General features: G+C 38.5%; 1 protein-coding gene and 1 long non-coding RNA gene across 2 annotated transcripts; both read left to right on the forward strand.

The window, feature by feature from the left end:
• The first annotated feature begins 343 nt into the window (after positions 1-343).
• LOC132616518 (shaggy-related protein kinase epsilon) lies at positions 344-9,030 on the forward strand. Its single transcript, XM_060330966.1, has 13 exons — positions 344-560; positions 2,936-3,135; positions 3,235-3,327; positions 5,206-5,265; positions 5,441-5,713; positions 5,882-5,953; positions 6,026-6,082; positions 6,928-7,068; positions 7,168-7,218; positions 7,302-7,397; positions 7,501-7,584; positions 8,598-8,700; positions 8,779-9,030. The coding sequence occupies exons 2-13, from the start codon at positions 3,016-3,018 to the stop codon at positions 8,859-8,861; spliced, it is 1,233 nt and encodes a 410-aa protein (XP_060186949.1). The 5' UTR covers positions 344-560; positions 2,936-3,015; the 3' UTR covers positions 8,862-9,030.
• Positions 9,031-14,674: 5,644 nt separating this feature from the next.
• Positions 14,675-18,592, forward strand: LOC132617975 (uncharacterized). Its single transcript, XR_009573904.1, has 3 exons — positions 14,675-14,956; positions 15,653-15,801; positions 18,022-18,592. It is a non-coding gene; the product is annotated as an uncharacterized LOC132617975 (long non-coding RNA).
• The last annotated feature ends 9,063 nt before the right edge of the window (positions 18,593-27,655 follow it).

The raw sequence follows: 27,655 nt of genomic DNA on the forward strand, positions 1-27,655 counted from the left end.
CGTCACATGTATATTTTCTGTTTACATACCAAATACTAAAAAAATAAAAATAAAAATCACTTTTTTTTTCAGCAAAACATTTTTCTGCAAACACACAGATTTTGTTTTTGCTAGCTACGTGGATGAAATTGGAAACCTGAATCTTATGTTGGAAAAAAAAAAAAGAAGAAGAAGAAAAAGTAGTAGAATTATTAATACAGTCAAACGTATTACGGTAAGACTCAAAAAGCCAACCACGTAATGCCACGTGTACTTAAAACACCTGGTACGTAACCGAGAAACTTCAATTAACTGAAATTTATAAAAGCAGTTGGGGTCCGCACAGCAGAAATTGGAGTCTTTCTCACAACAGAGAGTCAAAGCAGCTTGTGTATGAAAAGTCCTTGAAACTTGAGCTATTCACAACTCACAACTCACAACTCACAATATTCAACAACTTTACCTTCTTCTTTCTTTCTACTAGTACTAGGGTTTCTTCTCTTCACCCTTTGTTAATTACGATCCCCCATTATTTGCCGCTTAATTACCCGTCACAAACTTTGAGCTATTCACAGCCACGGGTACATATCTTCTATTTTTTTTTTCGACTGTTTACGTTTTGATCGGAACTGCTAGTTGAAATGCAGTAATTAAAAGTGTGTTCTTTTTGCATTTTTTTCAGCTCAGTTTGATTTTCTTGTTTAATGATTTTATTGCTTTAGCGAGTTTAGTTTTTGTGAAATTAGCTGGATGTAAACTGAGTTTAGTTTTCTGTGATATTATTTGCCGCTTTGAGCTTTTGCTGGTATGTATCTTTTGTATGTTTTTATCAGAACTACAGAAATGATTACTAAAATGCAGATACTAGTATTTACTGATATATCCATTAAATGTGTTTTCTCTGCATTTTTCTCAGCTTAGTTTTGATTTTTTGTTTTAATGATTTTATTGCTATAGCAAGTTTAGTTCTTGTGTTGTTAGCGGGCATAACATTTTTGTAAGTTTTTTGGTGGTGTCTTGATGATCATTGGTAAGATATAAAGATGGAAACTTGTCAACATAACAAATACCTCTTTTTTTTACTCCCTCCATCTCAATTTAAGTGTCTTAGTTTGATTGGACACGGAGTTTAAGATACAAAGGAATACCTTGGAATCTTGTGGTCTTTAAATTAATGATATGTGTAGTCCTTTAAATCTTGTGATCTTAAACCTGCCATGTAGAACGTTGCAATGGATTTTTTTTACTAAATATAGAAAGAGACTCTTTCTGGGACAGACCAAAAAGGAAAGCAAGACACTCAAACTGGGACGGAGGGAGTAACTGATTATGCTTTCTGAGGTGTACAAACTCGCGCAAGAGAGTAAAGATATGTTTCCTGAAGATGTATCTTTTGTTTTGGTCTGAACTGAAGCGCATCAGTAGCTTTCAGTGGACCAGGATCTCCAGTTTGGTTCTGGAATTGAAAAAAAAAAAAGGCGGCTCAAATGGGCAGTGAGCCATTCAGATACCGGGTTGATTTCTTAGATGGTCACTCAACTGTAGTTATTATCTCTGAAAGTCTCTTTCTTTGTTGAAGAAAATTGGAATCAAGAAGAAAGGTGACTTTATGAATAATAACTATTTGTTGAGTGACCAACTGAGGAATCAGCTCTTCAGATACCCAAAGATCGGGAAGGAAAAAATAAGGAAAGAAGGGGAGTGTCCATTTTGCTATACCATTGAGAACTCTTGTGACATCATGTGAAGATGCAGTCAGGGGTTCCCTGGCTGCGTTTGGGTCAAGAAGATCATAAAATGGTCTTGAGCATTTCCTGTTGACAGTGGGTGATGCAGGATCTTTTAGCATTCTGCAACTGTATCCTGATAGGTGCCGTCTTCCATGATTTTCTTGCAACCTTTCCTTCATGTTTGCCATCTGGAACAAAGAGAGGGCTCTTAAGCTCAAGAATGGCTAGGATATAGTTATCTTGTTTAAACTAAATTGAAGTTTTGGGGACTTTGTCAGGGAGCTAGTGAAGGTGAAACAAAGAGAGGTAAGCTCAAGAATGACTAAGTATTGAAGCATTCTTTTGAAAATGAAAAGGGGGATTCAGGAAGACGCCATAAATCAAGAAGTGAAAGACTGCACATATTATGTGGTCAATATCAGAAGAGAAGCATTGGTGATCACTAACATGGAATGGGTTATTACGTCTGTTTTGGTTTATTGAACTGAAAGTACCTGTCTATTGTATTTTCATAGAATGGCTGAAAATGTGATCAGGAACTTTCAGGGGCTGTGAGGCTGGATCGGTGGAGAGGTTGGTGAGGGAACCATACTGTCTATTGCATTTCGTAAGTCAATTAAAGTCTGAAGCCTAAAGAGAAAGTGGTATGCAATTTGCAGACTGAGATCTCGAAAATCTGTATTCTCTAACAAGTGTTGGTGTGCTAAAATTCTTTGGGGGTCCTCTCAAGGTCTGGAGAAGATCTATCATTGTTATGTTATTGGGTGTTTTTTCAGTAGAAGACAAGGAACTATTTTAGCCCGAATAATTATTTTTTTTAATTGTTCAATCATATTGCTCCTCGCGTCAATGTTCAATCAAGGGATAAGCTGTGAGAGTTAAGATAATACTGAATTCTGCTTCAGCTTTGCCAGCAATGGCACTGAAGTTTTCTTTGCACAAACTTCTCTGTAATGATATAATAAATCGTTTATGCACACAAGTCATTATTTACCATTGGGATGACAAAAACATTAAATAACCAAACCTAGCAGTACTATGTCTGCAATACTTACTATGTGTTCTTACTCAGCAGAATGTGGCGATGGCTCTATTCTGGTCATTTCAGGTCAATGTTGTATGAATGTGTATGCCATTTCTTGGTTCAGAAATTATGACACCGCTTTGAAACGCAGATATAGTATCACATGCATCTTTTCTAATTTTCGTATATCGTTGCATCCCAGGTTTTGGAAGCTGATGATCTGTTATTCGAGTTGTGCCCATTGATTGGTACCATAAGCAAGTGCTTATCTTTGTTCCTGATATGGCATCTGGTGCTATAATGCCTTCGGCAGGTGGAAAACCTCAAACTGATGTCATGCTTGTCGACAAACTTCCTGAAGAAATAAATGAAATGAAGATCAGAGATGATAAAGCAGAAAAGGTTGGTTTTGGGAAGAGGACTGCATATTCTGGTCTGTTCGTCTAAACATGTTTTCCTTGTGTGCATTTGCTTTATCTTAGCCAGTTTCACGTGTGATAGGAAATGGAAGCAGCTGTAGTTGATGGAAATGGAACAGAAAAAGGCCACATCATTGTGACAACTATTGGGGGGAAAAATGGTGAGCCTAAGCAGGTAAGAGTTTTTAATCATTTGATTGTTCAGTTTTCAAATATTGGGTTCAAGCTCTAGAATATGTTAATTACACTTGTTAATTGAGTGATACTGGACATGACTAATATCTTCTAATGGTTTTAATATTTATTTCATGAGTACTACACATTATGAGGATAAAGAGTTTATCATTGAAGATAAAAGAAAAATAAAAATGGCCAACACTTGAGGTGAGCAACAAATCTCTTTGCATTAGTCTCTTTTTGTCTTAGGAATTCGGAAAATAATATTAGATCAAAGCTAAAATTTGAATTGATCTATAGATTCAATGAGCAATTCTCGCTGTAATAGTTTCCTTTTTGGTCTGAATATTGGAAAGTAAAGTTAGCTCTTGCTCCCCTATCTTTTCCCCTGCATCTTATGTGCACTACATTATTGACTGAATATCTCATCTATGCTTTTAGAGGGTTAGCTCATGCCATTTCATTGATCCAGAGCTACATACTTACCTTATTATCATAGAATGCAAAGGAGAAAACACGTATAGATGTTGAGGTGAGTACTGGGGGGGGGGGGGGGGGGGGATGGTACTTACCTTTTCTCAAAAAAAAAAAAAAAAAAAAAGAGTAAGGCGGAACATGTATGCGACATGTACATATCTAACGTTTATTCTCAAAGCAGCGATAAAATGTATTGTAGAAATCTTGTCATTTTCTAGTTAATCCCATTCTTTCGTACATAGAGCTATTTATTCGGCGGCAGACATTTGTTGCACACCCTAACAGAGGGGCAAATAGTTTAGGAAGACTCCAATTTACCACCAAAGGTTGTGGCGGTGTGGTAATTACCCCTCCATCATTAACCAGAGGTCTTAGGTTCAATCCCTAGGAATTGAGTCGCCTTTAGTGGAGAGTGCTTTACCCCACATAGTTAGGACTTCACTGCGCGAATCAGAATTAGTCGGACCCCAAAGCGGGTACCGAACACCGGGTGTGAAACCAAAACAAAAGAAACACTCCATTTTTTCTTCGTTGTTTGAATTTATAGTATATGTTTATCTGGTTTAAGTTTTAGAAAACAAGAATTCTTATTCAAATATATTAGTAGTGAATTAGTTATGTTAGTAGCATGCTTGTAAAGTTTAGATGACGTTTCGGTAAGCTGTGCATTAGAGATATCTTCCGTCCTTCTCTTTGGTCCTGCTTTTATCCTGCCTGCTTAGTTACATCCAACAATTCCCTTTCGACTGTCCTGGAGAACGGGAATTGCACGAGGGGGGGTAAATCTAGCACAATTGGTAAGTTGCGATAGCATGAAATCAGTTAAATCTACCTTTTCTTAATGCTTGTAAAGTTTTGATACATTTTTTCTTGGGAAGGAAAAAAAAATTAGAATCTTTTCTGTGATTCAATGTTGGAATAGCCGAGGGTCTATCGGAAACAACCTATGTACCCCACAAATGTATGGGTAAGGTCTGCATACACCCCACCCTGCCCAGACCCCACTTGTGTGACACACTCGGTATGTTGTTGTTGTAGATTTCTCCAAATTGGAGAATTACCAAATAATTTGCAAGTGATGTACAAAACTCGCACATAATGAGATGAATCAATATGAGAATTGGAAGGGTGCAAATAATTTTGAGATTTTTTGGAACACATAATTCTAGATTAATATTTCTCAGAGGACAACTTGTACTAGGGAATACAGAAATCAAGTAGAATTGGCACTAACCCACTCAACGCTCATAATTTATCATGTCTCTGTGACTAACCCAGTATTATCGTGTCATCTTACTTCTCGATTAATATTTGACTTTTCCTTTTATGCGTTTTTCTTTAACGTCTTTCTGTGTTGTTAAAAGTTTTTTGTGCTAATTTATTCTTTTTTGGCATTCAGACCATTAGTTACATGGCCGAGCGTGTTGTTGGACAGGGTTCCTTTGGAATTGTGTTCCAGGTACAAACTGTTTATATTATACAGATGATGACCACCGTTTATTAAGGTTTATTGTACGCAAAGGGTTGGAGAAATATAAAATACCCTTTTGTATTTATGCAGAACTTGTCTAGCAGATTTTATTTATAAGTCCAAGTTTGTTAATGATTTGGAAACCGTGTTTGAATTTTTGCAGGCCAAATGCCTTGAAACTGGAGAAACTGTGGCAATAAAAAAGGTTTTACAGGATAAGAGATACAAGAATCGGGAATTGCAAACAATACGCCTTCTTGATCATCCTAATGTTGTTTCACTGAGACACTGCTTCTTTTCAACCACGGAAAAGGATGAGCTTTATCTAAATTTGGTTCTTGAATATGTACCTGAGACTGTCTACCGTGTGTTGAGGCATTACAGCAAAGCAAACCAGCGGATGCCTATGATTTATGTCAAGCTGTATACATATCAGGTTTTCCATTTTAAATTGAAAGCAAATTCATGGTCTATAGCAAAACTTATGTGATAGTTGTTGCAGCTTGATTTGTTTTATTTTTTTATAGTCGTTGCAGCTTGGGATTGTTAGTAAGGTTTTTTGTTACAAGTACCTTAAAGATATTTGTTGCAAATCAATTTTCAGATTTTCAGAGCTTTGGCTTACATACACGGTATAGGAGTCTGCCATAGGGACATCAAGCCTCAGAATTTACTGGTCTGTATTTGAAGCTTAAGAGTCTGTCTATTAAAGGTTTATGACATTAACTACTGCAGTTTCTTATGGCAGGTCAACCCACACACTCACCAGCTTAAGCTCTGTGATTTTGGGAGTGCAAAAGTTCTGGTAATTGTAACTTGTAATGTTTTTGTTTGTGACTACTCAAAAGTTGACTAACTCCAGTTATGAAGAACAAAGTCTATCTATTTATTTATTCAGTGACAGCAGTATTGCAGCTTAAAAGTTAACGTATTTCATTTTTATCACTTACGCATTTCATGCAGAAGAGGAATCCTCAGTACAAGCGATTTGTCTTATAAACCAGGAATGATTGTGGTTGTGCACCTTCTTTTGTGATGAGTGGTTGTGGTTGTGCACTACTATCATCCACTTCCAGATAAATCAGGAAACAATTGTGGTTGTGCACATTCCTTTTATTGGTGATAAGTGATTATGGCTCTACACTATCATGATGGTTATATTTATGATATAGTTACTAGGATTTTACAGAAGTTGAACAATGTTACATGGTCCGTCCCTGATTATTTAGGAAATCGAAGTATTGTGGATTATAATAATCAGTTTTGTTTTCTACCTTTTCTTTTAGTTTGTACTGTTTTAATTTCTGTGGTAAAGCTCTTATTGTTTAAATAGTCTCCCTTATGTTTGAAGAATGTATTTCATGGACGTAATCTCTGTCCCTTCTAGTTTTTCTGTCAACCTAATGATAAACAAATAACCTTCAACACTGTACAATGTCAAAAAGGGATTCTACCACAACATAGAACTTTCTTTTCATTAATGTCAATCAAGCTGGACTTGGTCAATTTCCCTAGAAGCCCACACTTCATTCTTTTCTCGACTTTATTTTTCTCTGGGGGTATCAGGAGAGTTTGGCTCACAATCTTGTGTTTATTTTGATCCTCATGTTCCTCTGTAACAGCTGTCTAAAGTTGTCTATTTTCCTAAAGGTCAAAGGCGAGCCAAATATTTCATATATTTGCTCTCGTTACTATCGTGCGCCTGAACTTATATTTGGAGCAACTGAATACACATTCGCTATTGACATTTGGTCTGTGGGTTGCGTCCTTGCTGAACTGCTTCTGGGGCAGGTCTTATTCTTTCAGAACTGTGTTCTTTGATTCTAGACAGAGGAACAATTTCATAATTCTTGATATCTTTCTAATCTTTTTCCATTTCAATATTTATAGCCCCTCTTTCCTGGTGAGAGTGGAGTTGATCAACTTGTTGAAATAATCAAGGTATCTTCACTCTATTAATGATGTACTTAATTTCATGATCTTCAGATTGCATAACGCAATTACTGTATTCTTGTATTGTCTAGGTTCTTGGAACACCAACTCGGGAGGAAATTAAGTGTATGAATCCAAATTACACAGAGTTCAAATTCCCACAGATCAAAGCTCACCCTTGGCACAAAGTAAGGTTCTTGGTCGTCGTTTCTACATAGAGAATACAGTGCTGAATTGCTGATCATTGCATGCATACCTATATACTCATTGCCTTGTTCTTTTTATGCTCAGATTTTTCATAAGCGGATGCCTCCTGAAGCTGTGGATCTTGTGTCAAGGCTTCTCCAGTATTCTCCAAATTTGAGGTCCACTGCAGTAAGTATAAACTTTTCCCCCGCAATGTCAGCTGCAAATTTAGATGAATTGGACAGTTCAAGAAACGATATTAAGCAGTAGTACCTGGTCAAACTTCAGGCCACATTGCCCCACAAACGATTGTGATTCTGAAAGTTTGATTTAGGAGTATTTCCTCTGGGAATCAGTTTTAGATCGTGGGGACCAAGAGTAACTAAGGGCTTCATAGTCACAGTAACAAGACCACAAGCTCTTCGTGATGTATAAATTACTTGGCCTTGTTTAGATCTTCCCATCGAAGCAACTATGTTCTTTTCCTTATCCAGGAAAAGAAGAAGAAAAAACTAGGTTCTGTTAGCCAAGGGTCTGCCTTACGGATGTTTTTCCCCTATTTGTTTCTAAACGCTGGACAATCTGTTTCCTTCTTTGATTATCCCAAACTACCGAAGAACCCTACCTTAATAGTAACTAAAAGAAAAATAAGCTTCACATCTTTACACCTTTAAATGCTTTAGCAAATAGGTCAAGTCATTTCTGAATCAGTTGTTTCATAACTGAAGAATTAATATTCTCAAATTTCTTAGGCTGATATATTTTTTGGAAAGTGCATTTACGGCTGATGAGCCAAGGGTCTATCGGAAACAGCCTCTCTACTCCATCATAGGTAGGGGAAAGGTCTGCGTACACCCGACCCTCCCAAGAACCCACTTATGGGATCACACTGGGTATGTTGTTGTTGCATTTGCGGCTGATATGAACCCTGATCTTGTTGCGCTGTCTAAAAAAAAGCATCCTGATCTTGTTGTATCATTTCTGTTATGCAACATATTTCTATGAAATGATGTATGAAAAAAATAATGTGTCACTTATGTGGTCAGATGTTTTACAGTCATTTGATTGCATAAAAATGATGAAGAGCAAAGTACCTTTCTTTCATGTTTTGTATGGCATGCAAGAAAATGTCTATTTGTTCTACTTGTAAGAAAAAAATGTCCATTAAGCTTTTATATGATCTATTTGATTCCTATTTGCAGCTGGAGGCTTGCACCCACACTTTCTTTGATGAGCTCCGTGACCCTAAGACTCGTCTCCCTAATGGTCGACCATTGCCACCTCTTTTCAACTTCAGGCCTCAAGGTTTAATCATTCCCTTACCAGTACTTTTACGAATTGCACTTTTCTGCGTTACTTATTTTTGTGCAATTTCATTTGCAGAGTTGAAAGGAGCATCTGCAGAGCTCTTAAACAAACTTATACCAGAACATGCTAAGAAGCAGTGTACCTCCCTTGGTTTCTAAACTTTGTGAATGCTATGTATCTCTAGTATACTTATTTGCAACCACTTTGTTTATTATCTACTGTGGCACAAACTGTTTGACATCTCTTCCTTTCCATGAGAAGTGCTGACTGGAAAACACATTGTGAAAGTTGTTCCTTGTGCAAATGTTACTTACTTTGACTTGCTAATGACTGCCTTTTATTCCTTTTACCATTTTCCGTTTCCAACCCGAAAAACAAAGGAATTTGTTGATACAGTTGAATTTCAGATGAAAGGTCAATAACGCTTATGTGCTTGACCATTACATTTGTATACATCGAATAGATTGCTTAAGCTAGATTCTGTCAACTGCTTGTTATATCCGTTATGAGATGCAAATATTGCTAAATCGTGTATCTTATCTCGGATTTTGAAAAGGTTTTCCTAAGATTCCTGCTGAACTATGAAAACTAAAGTACTATGATTAATTAAAAGAAGGCAAGGATACTATGTTAGATTACCAAGGTGAAGGCTTACAACAACCAACGTATTGTTATACCGCAGGCCACGTGGGGTTTGGGGAGGGTAGAGTGTATGTAAACCTTGCCCTCGGCTCAGGTAAAAGCAGAAATAACATCAGGATAGCAAGAAAATTAAAGGCTCAAGTAAAAGCAGAAACAACATCAGGATAGCAAGAAAATTAAAGTAGAAGAGATCACAAGTAGTAACAGAAAATTAAGAATAAGAAATATGTGAATTAGGCTTACAGCAACTTATCAACACAAAATAAGAAAAGGTGTGTACCCTGAGATTAAGTTCGGACTTTTGTCCTAACTAGAGTCTTAATATTCACTATCCTCTCTTTATGTTTACAAACCACGACTGGGTGTCTCTTGATATGACGACTACTAGCCCATCAGTAGCCATAACATATTGGGAAATAATTCTTTTCTACTCATTAAATGAATTACCATTCAAATACATGAATATATATTTTCATGCGCATGTACTTACTGATACAGGAACTTGGATCGCATTCATTAACTTAAAAGGATGCTTTAACTTATTCATGAATGTATCTAGATTTACTGGATCCATACTAGTTATAGGCCGTGGCAGAGCTGGGAATTTTTTTCGTTTTTCACCCGGTATTCGGTATCCGCATTGAAGTTCAATTATATCCGGATTCGCGTCGCGTAGGGCTCATTTTTGGGAAAAGCACTCCCTAACAAGGATTTTTCAATTTAGGGGATTAAAAAAAAAAAGGATCTTATGTCGAGGAGGTTAATCAGCTTATATATATGCAAAAATATCATTTTTCCTTATCTACATTGTACAACTTTTGTAGATATAACTTTTCAACGAAGGGGGCTCAATTGACCCCTTTCCACCTCTTTGGCTTTGTCCCTGGTTATAGGTACTCATTAATTATTATGGTTTTATCAAAATCAAAACCAAATCAACTACATCGACTTGGTCGGTTAATGCAGTTTTGTCATTTTTTTTTAATCACATAATATAAAATCAAATCTCTCTTTACTAGAGTAATGGATAAAATTTTGACAAGTTCATTATTTTAATAAGAATCCAATATATTATCGAATTTAAAATCCTTAATGGAGTTTCTTTTTTGTGACACATGATTTTAAAAAAAAAATTATAATCTAACAAAAATATTTCACTCATATATTCTTTCAAGCTTAAATTTTAATAGTTAAACAGAAGGATAATATAAAACTTAAATAAGGATACGTCCTCGTTTAAATTTCAAACTTACCACGAAACCTTGTCTCAAGATCGAGAAAGATATAAGAGCTTATTGATCTTGACTTGTGAATATGGGATACGAATAACAAGATTGAAACATTTCGATAAGGAAAAATTACATGCAACAATAAAACATACCTAGTGAAATCCCACAGTGTGGGGTCTAGGGAGGGTAAAGTGTACGCAGACCTTACCCCTATCTCGGAAGATAGGAGGCTGTTTCTGAAAGACCCTCGGTTCAAGAGAAAACACGACGAGAAAAGGTCAGAAAAGCACAAGCAGTTCAAAGCAAAATAAAAATGAAACTAAAGAAAGCAAAAAAGTCATGATAAAGCAGACTGAGAAAAGGAAGCAGTAGCTACCACAGATAATAAGATAATCGAAGTACAAGAAACAATACATAGTAGCAAGAATCAAAGGACAATAGATTATAGATCAAAACTGCGACTACCTACTAGCCTTCTACCCTAATCTGAGTCCTCCATAACCTTCTATCTAAGGTCATGTCCTTGGTAAGCTGGAACTGCGCAATGTCCTATCTAAGCATCTCTCCCCAATACTTCTTCGGCGTACCTCTACCTCTTCTGAAACCATCCATAGCTAACCTTTCACACCTCCGCATTGGGGCATTTGTGTCTCTCCTCCTCACATGCCCAAACCATCTCAGTCTCGCTTCCCGCATCTTGTCCTCCATTAATGTCACTCCCACTTTATCCCGGATATCTTCATTCCTAATCCTATCTCGCCTAGTGTGCCCACACATTCATCGCAACATTCTCATTTTCGCAACTTTCCTCTTTTAGACGTGAGAGTTCTTGACTGCCCAACACTTTGCCCCGTATAACAAAGTCGGTCTCACAACCACTTTGTAGAACCTACCTTTAAGTTTTAGTGGAACCTTCTTATCACACAGCACCCCTGAAGCGATTGCCTCTATTTCATCCACCCTGCACCAATACGATGCTAGACATCATCGTCAATATCCCCATTTCCTTGTATATAGACCCAAGATATTTGAAACTTCCTTTCTTTTGGATGGCTTGAGTACCAAGCCTCACTTCCACGCCAGCCTCATGTGTCACGCCACTGAACTTGCACTCCCTGTATTCTATCTTGGTCCTACTCAACTTGAACCCTTTAGACTCTAGAGTTTGTCTCCAAACCTCCAGCTTAGCGTTCACTCCGCTGCATGTCTCGTCAATCAAGACTATGTCATCTGCGAATAACATACACCATGGCACCTCACCTTGAATTTGCCGCGTCAAATAATCCATCACTAAGGCAAATAAAAATGGGCTAAGAGTTGATCCCTGGTGCAAACCCATCTCCACTGGGAAGTGCTCCGAGTCTCCTCCCACTGTCCTTACCTTGGTCTTGGCTCCCTCATACATGTCCTTGATCGCGCTAATGTACGCTACAGGTACACCTCTAGCCTCCAAGCATATCCATAAATCCTCTCTTGGCACTTTGTCGTAAGCCTTTTCTAGGTCGATGAAAACCATGTGCAAGTCCTTCTTCCTTTCCCTATACTGCTCCACCAGTCTCCTCACAAGATGAATGGCTTCTGTAGTCGAGCTCCCCTGCATGAATCCGAATTCGTTCTCTGAAATGGACATGCCTCTTCTCACCCTCATCTCCACCACCCTTTCCCACACTTTCATAGTGTGGCTTAGCAGCTTGATCCCTCTATAGTGGTTGCAACTTTGAATATCACCCTTGTTCTTGTACAAAGGAACCATCATACTCCACCTCCATTCCTCAGGCATGTAACTAATTTATACATTGTATTTATCATACATAAATTAGAAAAGGGTCAAAAATGTCCTTAACGTATTGGAAAATGGTTCAAACGTGGCCTCCTTCCACCCATGGATCAAATTTGCCCTTCATTCCACCTATTTAGAAATGACTCAAAAATGCCCTTTTCCACTTATTGGATTAAATTTATCCCTAATACTATTATTTTATGCTTAAAATTATCCCTTTTATTAACGACACAATTATATGACGTTTAATTAAATTTTAATAAAAAAATGTGACGTTTAGATTGCACCAAGAGTTGGGAAGATGTCACCCGTACATTTTTATGCATAAACAAATTCTTGTATTAGCAAGTACAGTAGGCTAGAATAAAACGAAAGAAAATGACTTTTTCTTTGTGTTGGTGGTCAAGATCAAGGGTCCTTTCCTAATTAGTGCATGTAGCTTAACAAAACAAACTGAGCATTTGGGTAAACTTAGTTACATGTGGTGATATGTACCAAATTCTCTTTTAGTTCAAAATTTGTTTGATAAATTCCACAACTCATTTGTTTTTTTACAGTCCATATTCAAATTAATTGAACTGGAATCTTAAATAATTTTTATATATCGAAACAGCACAGTATTTATTTTCCACACTTTAGATCAATCGGGATATCCTGTAACATTTATAAAGCTACTTTAACAAAATTTAAACAATCAAGATAGAAGTAAATTAACAAGAATTTATATGATGGAAGTGAGGATCTATATTTTCGAAACAAACAAATTGTGCAGCAAGTATGATTAAAAGAGGCCACATGTTTAATTAAATGTCATATAATTGTGTCATTAATAAAAGAGATAATTTTAAGCATAAAATAATATTAGGGATAAATTTGATCCAATAAGTGAAAAGGGCATTTTTTGAGTCATTTCTAATACGTTGAGGGCATTTTTTATCCAAATAGTTGGAAGGAAAGGCAAATTTGATCCAACAGTGGAAAGACAGCATTTTTAAATATTTTCTATTACGTTAAGGGCATTTGTGACCCTTTTCCGTATAAAAATACATCTTAAAAAATTATCATTCATAGCTGCCATTTGAGTTTTATAGCAAATTTTCAATTCTTCTTCCATCCAAACACCAAAACGCCGTTGGTTCAGCGTTTCTTTCTCCGGCGATGGCAAAATCCAATTCCTCTTCCTCCGGTGAATGCATATCTGGTGGTGCTCCGGCTGAGCAACATTGTGCGTCGAAGGAAAAACAAATCCAAATTTTTGAACTCATGCTTCAAAGCTTTCTCATCAATGGCGGATTCAATTTATTTTATTTTTTGCTCAAATTCGATCAACTGACAACAACTATGTATTGAAATCAGTTCAATACTTGTTTCCTAACTTCAAACCAACAATCATCAAATTGAAGAGACTCATTTCATCATTCTTTGTTTATAAAATTTTCTAAGAACCGTACAACCAAGAATTCAAATTTGTCACTCACCACTTTGATTCAACAGCTGCTCCTATTGTCAGATCAAACAACACCCAAATAAAAAATTTCAGCAACAAATTCACTCGAACTCGTTGCTGATCGAAGCTTGACCATAAATCATGACCGCCGCTGGCGATGTAGTTGTTGGGTTCATGTATACACTCAAAAAGAAAATACTTGTATTCATGAGTTCAATCAGTTCAATCATACTCATGTAGCAACAATGATACATTCACCAAAATGCAGTCAAAACAAAAGAACGTATACATCCAATATCGTGCATAAATGGTACAGACATGTATCGAAAGACCATTTCTTACATACATGGTGCATACACTCAAGAAATAAAGTGTATGTTGTATGCATGTAAAGTATATGTTTGTACGCATGTCAATTGTATGTGTGGCGCTTTGGGGTGATGATTGCAAAATGTATTGAAGTGTGGTGTATGTGCTAATACAATATATCCAACGAAATCGTATGTGTTGATACAACTAGGTTGAGCGAACACATATAGCTTCAAGTGAACAGATATACAACTCCAAGACTGTATGCATTGGTACATCCAATTAGAGCAAACAAATACAATCGAAATTGTATGAGTAGATACAATTAGGTTGAGCGAACAAATATATACAATTAGGTTGAGCGAACAAATACAACTCCAAGACTGTATGCGTTGATATAGACTCCGAAAGGCCTTAATAAATCATGCTCACTAGATTTTGAGGTAAATAGATTTGCCGACAAAGGTTTTTGAGGGGTCAATAGTGGAGATTTTTAATTTTCTTAAATTACAGCCTCGGTGAGGCTATTTTATTAATTATTTAAATAAAATTTCTTGCAAAACAATAAATAAAAGCATATTCTAGAAAATAATAAAGAAAATCGTATTCTAGAAAGTAACGAAATGAACTTAAGCCCTAATTTAGAAACCCCTCTTCGGTCTTGCAGTTCTAATCCCTTCCTCCTGATGTTGCGATGTCGAAGCTTCAGGAAGTTCAATTCAAAATTGCAGCCCGTTTCTCTTGGTATGTGGATTTGATTTCGAGCCCGATGCTGTTGAAAATAGCGTTTGGGGGTAGTAACTTCCTGCTGATATTCATAACGGATCTGAAGATCCATCGATTCGGGTAATTTCACTAGTGTCTCTGTTGAATTCTTTGTGACTTATTCAAACTTGTGTGGTGTTCCTGTATCGCAGTGTGATTGTATGTGCTTGAATGTTTCCGTTGTTGTTGCTGCTTGTGTTGTCTCTTTATTTTCCTTTCCTTCTTGTTGTGCTCTTGTATGGTATTGAAGCCTGTAGTTTTTCCTTTTCCAGTTATAATTCCCAGTGAGGCTTACTATTAAAGTCATATGTATGTGATAGTTTAGTAGATTTGATTCAGTAGGATGACAATGACACTAATACCACCCACTGATTCATTTCTACCGAACTAATCAAAGTAAGATTATTTGCTCGGTGTTTCACCTTCTTGGATTTCATGTTCTGCTTATTGTTGCTTTCCTAACTGTATGTATCCTTGATTGTGTTCTTTTTCCTATTTTTTGGTTTGTCCATATAGTGTATTTACTTGTCCTTTGTATTCATGTGTATTGTTCCTGCAAAAAAAAAAAAAAAAAAAAAAAAGTAGCTAATGTTAGAGAAACTTATCTTCCATGCTCTACTTCCTTATCAAGACCTGAATAGGAAAATACAAAATCTCCTTCCCTAAGCATTTTCTTTCAATGCTTGCATAATTTGCTTCTCAAATAAGGTAATTGTAGCTTATCATTGTTAATCAATCTTCTCCCTTGACTTCCAATCATCTGGAAAGATTCTGCAGGTACTTCTCCATCATCTAGTGCAACATTTTCCATGTGATCTGCCAGCATGTTTCCTTCTCTCATTATGTGTATCGCCCTGACAGTTTTGTTGTCCATTAAGTTACAAATTTCCTCCACCATTTCAATCACTGGCTAAGGGACTTCCCAGGTTCTGAAAATGATATTCTTTAATAGTAAAGAATCTGTCTTAATTATCAACTGCTGAAAATGCTTTTTTTTCCATATATCTCAGTGCTTGTACTATTGATATAGCTTTTGCCTAGGTATTAATGCAATGAGAATCAGCTATCTCTTTTACTTTAGCAGCTATTAGATGTCCCATTAGATGTCCAACTTCATTACTCACACAGGAACCCCATGATCCTCTTTCAGGTTTATTTCTAGAAGCTCTATCAGTATAGCATTTTACCCATCCACCGTAAGGTGGCTTCCAACATACTTTGATCACATTTGTTCCTAGGGTGTTTGCTTGCAGTGTTTGTAGTTTGTCACCCAAGTGTGTATATGTGCCAAATTTGTAATAAAATATGCTAATCTTATGATAATTAGGAAGATATTATTAATTGCTTAACAATATAAAAATCTCTACTTGGCACATTATCTTCTGGACAACCACTCTTCTAATGTGCTCAACCTGCCTTTGCTTATTCTGGAGAGTCTCATTTTATTTTTTTTGGGATAAAGGAAATATTATTATTAATACTAGAGTATTATATTAGATGGACATTCCGGAGCTCCATCGGCAGTAGAGGTTACACACAAGTCAGCAAGAGTAGCTAAACTACTACATATAGACTGGTTTACTACTTTAGTAGATACTACGCCGTCTTTATTTGTTACATCTCGCCCTTCGAGAATCTAAAAGTAGCTAAACTACTACATATAGACTGGTTTACTACTTTAGTAGATACTACGCCGTCTTCATCTGTTACATCTCGCCCTTCGAGAAACTAAGTACGTTACGTATTCCTCGACAGAATCACGGAGAGGCCATGGAAATCTTAAGAGGTCAAGGAAGACTTTTAACAAGTGTTAAATATGTATCCAAAGGCTTCAGGATCAAGCTACTCGAAGAAACTAAGTTTGTCGAAACTTGGGGAAGATTTGGCAGAATTCTGGACAGGAATTTTAGTCAAACTTTGGGGAAGTATATCTCCTAGTATATAAGGAGTTATGGAAAGCATAATCTATGTAAATTGAAGTTCAGCTCTTCTTTCCAATGCAATTGACAGATCGTAAATCCGAGATGTGAGGTGGAAGATGCGGTTCGTACAAAATTGTACGACTTTTCTTGCAATTCGATGGTTGCACATTGACGAACCGTCGACATGTTGACGGTCCGTCGATGTGCACGTCGAGTTGAGTCGGTGCCCACCGACTTTCACAAGTATAAATAGCCCCTCCCTTGTTATTTTCATCATATGTCAAGGTCTGAAAGCTTCACCATAGATACATATATTCTCCCAAAGTTTCTACATCAATCTTCACGATACTTGTTGAAATCTAGTGTCAATTAAGCTCGAGAAGTGCGTATAATCTCGTAGGCTTCAATTCAATCTTGGTATCGCTATGGTAAGGCGGAAACCTTGAATCCAAATTGGTACTAAGAGTAACCTTGGTCAATTGAGGTAAAGATTCCTTCTCTATTACCAATAAATTACGTTAATTCAAAGTTATAATTGTTAGATTGTTGCGTACGACAAAATATGGCATAACCCTCTTATGGGATGTTATTGATGGAATTATGTGAATATGGAATTAGATCAAATGCCTTTGATGTTGGTTTTGTTGTAATTGTGATCATCGGAACGTAGCATAAACTGAGGAAATGCTGCCTGAATTCCCTTAACCCCAAATTAAATAGTCTTAAAGATACATCACATATGCGTTAGTGTATGAACAATTAAGGCCTAACTAAGGTCATATATTGCCATATATGGGCAAGGGACGATCAGGCTTCGGAATAAGGAATTCCTTCAAGTAGCGGATCAGCAATTTAAGGTATGTAAGGTATTCATTTACCTCTTTCTTTGGCACGAATCCAACTAGAACATAACACGAGTGTTCCATAATAATTCACTCCATTACTATGCTTTGTGATTCAAATTTTAATGCCTTAATTATCTGATTGATTCTAGTTATGATAAATTACCTTCACTAAATGGTTTCTTGATATTGATATGAGTTTCCATAACGTTATTCGGAGGTTATCGACCTTACGTCACTCCGAAAGGCCCGATATTAGTTCATTGGACCCTCATGCATTGTGTGTGTGTGTATATGTGTGTGTGTGTGTGTGTGTGTATTGCAATATTTTTCTACACCGCGCCGCACCCGAACAGGCACTTAGATGTGCACACCACTGCAGTGGGCATGTTATGATATACCCCGGACGCCGGATGATGATGATATGATGATGATGATACGATGATGCTGCTGCTATATGTATATACTTGCACATGATTTTTAAACTCATGCATTGCATATTGTACACTCTCAGATGGCTCAGGTAACTTCTATCCTTTTATATTTACGTCTTACTTATGTTATTGTTTCCTTCCTTACATACTCAGTACTTTTATCCATACTGACGTCCTATCCTACGAGATGCTGCATTTCGTGCTGCAGGTCCTGATAGGCGTAGCAGAGGACCTCTACAACAGTAAGACTTCCAGTTTCAGCGGTGTCAGCAAGTTCCACTACTCCGGACTTGCTATCTTTTGGTATACTTATGTTATCATGATATATGTTCATATGCTATGGGAACATCGAGGCCCTGTCCCGACTATTATGCTTTTGGTATCCTTGTTCTTAGAGGCTCATAGACATTTTGGGTATATATAATGTTATGTACGACCTCATCGGCCTTGCTTTGGTTTTTGATATTCTCCTGATAGCCTTGCCGGCTTTATGACATTTATGATATTGTTGTGGCATTATCGGCTTGCTTATGTGTGTGTGTGTGTGTGTGTGTGTATGTTGGATCATTGCATATTTCTGTATTTGGGCCTTTTCTGCGTGCAGGCGTCCTTTGAGTCATTTTATATCGAATAACGGTTATATGATAATCATGGTAACTGTTATGCCAGGTGGTATCCGGCCTATAGGTCGGTGCCCGTTATGCTCCTCGTCAGGGTGTGACAAACTTGGTATTAGAGTAGGTCAGTCCTAGGGATGTCTATGAGCTGTGTCCAGTAGAGTCCTGGTTATCGGTATGTCGGGCACCATATATATAGCCAAGAGGCTACAGGGCAGTTAGGAGGTCACTTTTCTTCATGATCTAAATCGTGTGATAGAACCAAGTTGAGAGTGCAACTATCTAATCTTTCCTTGTTTAATTTTCAGCGATGCCTCCGAGAAAGAAGAAAATATGCACAATACTAGGCACTGCTGTTACACCCCGTATCATAGAACTAAGGTTAGACTCGTACCGTTAGAGTTTTAGCGAAAAATTTGAAAGTTTGTACGTATTACGAAAATGGTTGACAAGCCGACTTCGGGCACCCATAACCCCTTGATTCATTGAAAATTTGGAAAAGTTTCCTAATGAAATTTGTAGTACGTAGAAATTTCTTTTCAGGCATAGAAGGACCAGGCCAATTGGAGTTCAGACCAAGGAGATATGATCGTCTCAAAATGGCAAATAGAGAGGTTCTTAAGATTCGGTAGAATCGACTAAGTTTTCGATACGTCTGCCTTCCAGCCCAATTTATGGAAAATAGGTTGATAATTTGAGAAAACTTAAAACATGAAAGTTTTAGCCCTTTGAAATACTTTTCCAACGGTATACTGTGGAGCCTAAATGGAGCTCTGTGCAAGAAGTTATGCCCATTTTACTGAATACTGTCGATTGAGTGTAAAATTGACAAGGGAGCTCGCCGAGCTAGCCCCAAAGCGAGGCAAGGGCTCACCTTGGACCGCGCTCAGCGAGGTAGGGGTCCAAAAGTGGGAAAAGTTCAAGAAAATCTTCTAAGTGTAAAATGGACAAGGGAGCTTGCCGAGCTCAGTCCAAAGCGAGGTAGGGCAAGCCATAGACCGCGCTCGGCGAGCCAGGGGGTCCAAAATGCCCCATGCTATAAATTGAACACTTAACTCGAAATTTCATTTATTAGATATTCCAACTTCGTTCTAAAGCCCTAAGCAGCCATTTTCCTCATCTTCTCATCCTTCCACGTCAAGGTAAGATCTCTCTAACGATTCCTAAGTAATTAAGACATTAATTCATGAATTGTAACATAATTCTTCAACCAAAAGATAGGATTTCCAAGGTAAATACATCTCAAGCGATTCAAAGCTAGAGTTTTGGTGCTCTTCGTCAGAGAAGCAGTTTAGTTCGTTGGATTGGAGTGTTTACAGGTATGTAGAGTTTATATCTATGTGTGAGAACATCATTGTTCTTCCCCACGCCTTTCTTCCATAAATTATGAAGTTATACGAAAACTAGGGTTTTGACCATGATCATGATAACCCTAGGCCGATGTCCCATGATTATATTATGTACGAAATTGTTAGTAATTCTTCATTCAAGTTCTTGATAATTCCTTATGATTATTGAGAATCTGTCCTAATCTATGAAAAACCCATGCTTTGCATCCTATGGGTTCTTACATGCAAGTTATGGCTATTATGATATTTTCAAGAAATATACTACATGTCTTACAAGTTTTCATGCAATTATATTATATAATTACTCTCATGCCATGATACAAGATACATATATGCTAAATAAAAGTCATGCTTTCATGAAATCATGTTTACAAGTTATGTCACGAAAATCAATGGCTTCTTAGCCAACTATATCATGTCCATGTTTTTGGGAGTTGCACAAATTATCGAGAAGGCTCAGATAGCCTGAAACTACGTAGCCATCGTAGGATAAGGATCGCTCCGCCCAATTAGGACGATCTTAATTTTTCACTGAATGGATCCATTAGGCACGTTACACCTTATACCCTGGCAAGGTATGGGGGCTCTGCTGGTCCGGCGAGGTACCAGACTCCACGTACCCACGTGGTGACATAATGTTATCGGTTTATGAAATGCTCTCCCTACTTACCATGTTTTACTCATGTTATATATATATATATATATATATATTCATGCTCATGTTCATGTCCAGGTTTTCAGTTTCACTTCTTATTCTCGTCGACTCGTTTGATCTCCAATCCTTATGGAACCTCCTTGACACTTGTTTAACACCTCAATACCAATCTAAGGGTCGTTATAACTCCTCTCCCAAGCATCACTAAATCCTTGTTAACTCGTCGCTCCTAATTCCTTTCCGTTACCTATCGTATGTCTTGCCTTGTCTTGGCAACTCTCTCCCCTATCTCGAACATCTTTGAAATCTTAACTAGGGTCGTCGAATGTCATTTCTTACTTATTGAAATACCGTATACTCGTACTCTTCGTTAGTCTATTCACTGGTGCATCAACGGAAAATTTTTCGAAGTGTAATAGTCTATTAGTTGTACTCCTCCTATTTCAAACCATCCAATTGGGGATCTGCACTTCCTTCCATACAGAGCTTCATACGGAGCCATTTGGATACTGGAATGATAGCTATTGTTGTATGCAAACTCGATTAGAGGTAAGTGGTCAGCCCAACTACCACCAAAATCTAGAACACATGCCCTTAGCATATCCTCCAAGGTCTGAATGGTACGTTCGGCTTGCCCATCAGTTTGCGGATGAAATGCCGTGCTGAGCTTTACTTGAGTACCTAAGCCTTCTTGGAAAGATTTCCAGAACTTAGTTGTAAATTGTGCTCCTTTATCTGTGATAATGGATATCGGAATACCATGGAGTCGCACAATCTCCTTGAGATACAACCTTGCATAATCTTCTGCTGAGTATGTGGTTCTGACAGGAAGAAAATGAGCTGTTTTCGTCAATCTATCCGCAATCACCCATATAGAATCATACTTGCTTCGGGAACGAGGTAATCTCACAATAAAATCCATAGTGATCACTTCCCATTTTCAAGTAGGGATTTCCATCACCTGCAATAACCCTCCTGGCTTTTGATGTTCGATTTTCACTTGCTGACAATTTGGACATTGAGCTACAAATTCTGCTATGTCTTTCTTCATGCCATCCCACCAATATATCAACTTGAGATCATGATACATCTTTGTTGCACCTGGGTGAATAGAATACCGAGAATAATGAGCTTCTTTGAGGATTCAATGACGTAATTCTGCAACATTCGGAACACATATCCTGCCTCGGTATCTAAGAATTCCATCCATAGAAGTTTCAAATGGGGACTCCTCTTCTTCATGAAATGTGTCTCTATAATGGCTCAACTGAGGATCTTCATATTGACGCTCTTTTACTTCCATATTTAGGGACGAAACTGTGGGATTATTAATACCAATCCCTGCACTACCTGAATCAATTAAACGTACTATAAGATTAGCTAGTTGGTGCTCATGAATTAATTCTTTCTTCTCCGGAGGAACTTCACATAGGCTGCCCATCGATCGGCGGCTAAGCGCATCAGCTACTACATTTGCCTTTCCGGGGTGGTATAAAATACTCACATCATAATCTTTCAATAATTCTAACCACCGCCTCTGCCGCAAATTCAACTCCTTTTGTTTGAAAATGTATTGAAGACTCTTGTGATCTATATAGATATCAACATGCACACCATGCAAGTAATGTCTCCACATCTTTAATACATGAATAACTGCAGCCAATTCGAGATCATGAGTTGGGTAATTCTTTTCACTTGAATTTAACTGACTTTTGGGTTAGCTTCGCCAATGGGGCTGAAATAGAGGAAAATCCTTCTACGAACCTTCTATAGTAACCTGCCAATCCCAGAAAACTACGGACTTCTGTAGGCGTCGTAGGCCTTGGCCAAGTCTTCGCAGCTTCAATTTTCTGAGTATCAACTCGAATGCCATCATCTGAAATAACATGACCCAGAAACGTCACAGAATTCAGCCAAAACTCACACTTTGAAAATTTTGCATACAATTCTCAGGTTCGAAGAATTCCAAGAACAATACGTAAATGATCTGCATGTTCTGATTCTGTGCGAGAGTATACCAGAATATCGTCAATGAATACTATTACGAATAAATCCAAGAGAGGCCTGAATACGTTATTCATCAAATTCATGAACACTGCCGGAGCATTAGTTAGCCCAAATGACATCACCCGGAATTCATAATGGCCATATCTCGTTCTAAAAGATGTTTTGGGAATATCTTCTTCTTTAACTCTCACTTGGTGATAACCTGACCTCAAGTCTATTTTGAAAAATCACTTGGCACCCTGTAGTTGATCAAACAAATCATCAATCCTTGGGAGAGGATATTTGTTCTTTATCGTCACCTTATTCAACTGCCTATAATCGATGCACATTCGTAGGGAGCCATCTTTCTTTCTTACAAATAGGACAAGTGCTCCCCACGGTGACGAACTAGGTCTAATAAACCCCTTCTTAAGCAAATCCTTCAACTGTGCCTTTAACTCTTTCAATTCTGCCGGAGCCATTCGGTAAGGAGGAATAGAAATAGGCTTGGTGTCCGGCAACACATCAATAGCGAAATCAATCTCCCTTTCCAGAGGAAGGCCTGGAAGTTCATCTGGAAATACATCCGAAAATTCACTCACTACCAGAACGGATTGGAAAGTTGGCGACTTTGCTTCGGTATCATGAACTCGGACTAAGTGATAAATATAGCCCTTAGCTATCATCTTTCTTGCCTTAAGGTAGGAAATAAACCTACCTCTTGGAGATGCTGTATTACCCTTCCATTCAAGCACGGGCCCTTCCGGAAATTGAAATCGAACTACTTTCATTCGGCAGTCAACATTAGCATAACATGAGGCCAGCCAATCCATACCCATAATCACATCAAAATCTAACATCTCCAGCTCAACTAAATCAGCTTTAGTTTGGTGGTCTCATATTACAATTACACAATTTTTGTATACTTGTATAGCTATCACGGGATCACCAACTGGAGTAGATACCTCAAAAGGTTTAATTGGCTCAGGTTTCACCCCAATACGACCAGCAACATGTCACGACCCAACCCCGTGGGCCGCGACTGGTGCCCTACTTAGGCACCACAAACAAACTCACGACCCGATCATCGAATTCAAACTCAATCAAACTCAGCATACGCTATCCGAACTAGAAATGAGAAACAGACGCCAGACACAAACATTTATCAAACATTTATCTTAAGCGGTCGCCCGTTCAGATTAGTCAAATCAAAATTAGAAAGGTGGCGGAATATGCGTCGCCCAAATGCACACACACACATCAGAAAGGGGCGGAATGTACATCGCCCAAATGCACACACACACATACAAACTCAGAGGCCGACTTGGCCATAGTAGCGTACGGGCCGCTTAAGATCGCAAAACAGACTCACATACAAACACACCGGACCCACGACCCACAAATCTGACTACAGGCCTCTAAACAAAACAGAACATATGAACAAATGACGGGACAGGGCCCCGCCGTACCCACACATCCACAATTTTACCGAACACACACATACAACAGAAGATATGTACCAAAAGTAGGCTCCGGATCAAGGGGAGCTCTCCAACACAACAGAATGAGTAGCCTAAACTGGAGGACCACCCAAACGAGCTTTTGTACCTGCGGGCATGAAACACAGCCCCCGAAGAAACGGGGGTCAGTACGGGAGAAGTACTGAGTATGTAAAGCAGAAGGTACAGAAATCACAAACACAGCTGGAGTCAGAAAAAAACAAACACACCGTCAACGTAAACAAAGCAGACCTGTGCGGGAGGCGAACGTACAAATGCAATCAAATCATGTATAGGGTTTAGGAACGTGGTCACCCCCCGACGCTGGTGCCACAACACATCATAACTCCAGAAGTTTTCAAATCTCCGTACAGTCTCCAGACACATCATATCACACACACATCACATCATCAGAACATATCAAATGCCATATCACATCATAACTCCATAAACGGTAACCGGCCCTATGGCGAGGCCTCGGAAACCGTAACACATCATGACTCCCGAATATGTTATAGCGCGCACGATCACAAAGTCGGCCCGGGTACCGACGAACGAAATCATAGCAGACAGCACGAACAGAGTAGTGCAGAAACCATATGCATATCAAAAATAATTTACCGGACTCAACATATAGTTTACATATAGGTATATACCGAAGCCAGAAGGCTCGGAGTAGGAATCGGATTAAGCAAAATTTGCGGGTAAAAGGTACGAAGTTCCAAACTGCCAAATCTTTAGAGAAAACTGTTTATAGGTCATTTTTCCGAAAATCTCACATCATTCAAAGTACAAAACGTTCACTAATGGCATAGGGAGTTTCAAACGCAGCATTGAGTCATAAACAAACGATCGCTGATCATAACGGACGCAATCGAACCAAACAAACCGAATAAGGGGAGCCTCGGGGCTCGCGGGCCCACCTCGAGTCAAATTGAGGCGGCGGACGCAAATCACAGACTTTAGGCTCCCTAGAGCCATCTACGAAAGTTTCGGAGGGTTTCGGACACAACAGCAAAAGTTATGACGATTCGAACATTCTTTGGACCAAATGCAACAAAAGGGTTCAATTGCGCTGGATGAATAGTACCCAAACTTGAACCTAAATTTCCAAGAGCAGAGCTACCCCCGAGATTCCGATCTTAACCTAGTATGACTAGGACATGCCAAAAGAATAATAGGTAGGCTTTACATACCTGGTTGGCGCCTTACGCTCGTCAAATCGCGATTCCCGTTTCGTCCGAAAACTGCAAATGGTCACTTTTACCAGTTACTATTCATGAGAGTTAGCATTTTCATCTTTGGGGCTATACTTGGCTACCGAAATTTCGGCAGCATTTCCCCTATAAATCTAACATCCCCGAGACTTGGCTCGGCTCAAAATACAACAACAACAACAATCCCAAACATCATTACACAATACAAACCACAATCAACCACACTAACTTCAAAATTGCACCTTATTACATAAGTTGGTAATTCTATATTCAAACTTCAAAATTCTTAATCTATTTCCACACTAGTCTATTCATTCACTCATTCACAATTATTCAAACACACCACCAACAATTTCCAAACCACATACAAACTTCCCCAAAGTTCATTACTTTCCATATTTCATTCAAAACACCAAAAGTTACGACGAACATTCTAACTTGCGTCGTTTCATTCCGAATTCATTATCATCAACCATAAATCATATTTAAAGTCCTTAATATCATAAATATACTATGATATACACAAATATACCAAAGGTATACACTTTCCGATAACGTCCGAAATCATTTTCTAACACCAAATTAATTCTCCAAACATTAATTTACGTTATAAAGGCCATGACGACACAACTAACAACCTTAAACGAAATCAATTCACACTTGTTTTCCCATCTAAGGCACACGGCCAAACACACCCTTTTTCACACACACACGCCATGCACAAACACGACCCCATCCCATAATCTTCATGCCAATCCAATTACTAACACATACATATCCATTTCATAACATTAAAACATAAAAATCTTACCTTGTTCTTAAGATTCCGATTCGCCGCAAACGTCGCCCTTTCGTCAAACTAATTGTACCACAACGAAGAGCACCTCGAGCTCATCAATCATTCAAAAGAGACTAGGTGTGTGGATTAGAAACAAAGGCCAAGAATTTATTTTTATTTTTCTAACTAGGTTCGGCCGAGAGCCCTTCAATGGGTGTTCTTCAATTTTTTTTTCTTTGTTCTAGATAATTACCAATTACAAGGTGATATATATCCACTTATAGGTCATGTGCATAGCACATGACCTCAAGAAAATGGGCTTGGACCTTGCCCCCTTGGCCGGCTACTACACCATCTTGGGCCTCAATTTTTTTGTTGTCCAATCTTGGCCCAATTCATTAAGAGTCCCGTTTTGTAATTCCCGAAACTAATTTCCGAAATTCCAAGTTTACCCTCGGCCTTTCCCAATGTCTTAACATCAATGATTCCATAACCAACATCGTCATATTCACCATAATTAAAATATTTCTTCATAAGGCACAAATCTTAATTATTTCTCAATTTTCACTTACACGAAACACGGGACATAACACAACATATGGAGTAATATAAGATATGGTAGAACCCGGGTCTATCAATGCATACACATCATAGGAAAATACGGATAATATACCTGTAACCACATCCGGGGAGGACTCAAGATCCTGTCGTCCGGCTAAAGCATACATACGGGGCTGAGTGGCGCCTGAAGTAGATGCTCCCCCTCTGCCTCTACCTCGTCCTGCTGGGATCTGGGGAGTCTACCCTACCGGGCGCACTGAAGAGGAACCAGCTACTGATCCTGTGGGCAAAACCCCACCTCTACCATACCTCGAGGGACAATCACGCATCAAGTGCCCAGTCTGTCCATAAACATAGCAAGCACCTGTGCCCTGGCGACATGGCCCCGAATGTAATTTACCGCACTGACTACATCGCGGCACCGGTGGTCTCCTCTGACTATGATCACCCCCAAACTGAGAACCTGAAGCTCTCAAACTCTGACCCTGTCCTGAAGGAAAGGAGCGATCAAATCTCCTACCTGCAAATCATGGAGGCGCACTAGTCGCCGACTGGCCTGAATGTCTAGAATATACCTGCCTTGATTCCCCACTATAATCACTACCTGCCCCCATAGATCTGGCCCTCTTGCCTTGCCCTCTATCAATATCACGATCACCTTTTTTTGGATGTTGTTATCCTTCTAAATTCTAGGAATGGGCTTGAATGCGGGAAATATCCATCCCATCTTGCAACGAAGCCGTCAAGCAGTCCTTGAACAAATGTGGCCCTAATCCACTCACGAATCTGTGCACTCTATACCCGATGTCGGCCACCATAGTCGAGGCATATCAAGCCAATGAATTAAACTGAAGGCTATACTCCCGGGCACTCATATTTCCTTGTTTCAAATTTGAAAATCTATCCGCTCTAACTCGGCG

This window comes from Lycium barbarum, chromosome 11 (genome assembly GCF_019175385.1).
Source record: "Lycium barbarum isolate Lr01 chromosome 11, ASM1917538v2, whole genome shotgun sequence".
NCBI classification, from domain to species: domain Eukaryota; kingdom Viridiplantae; phylum Streptophyta; class Magnoliopsida; order Solanales; family Solanaceae; genus Lycium; species Lycium barbarum.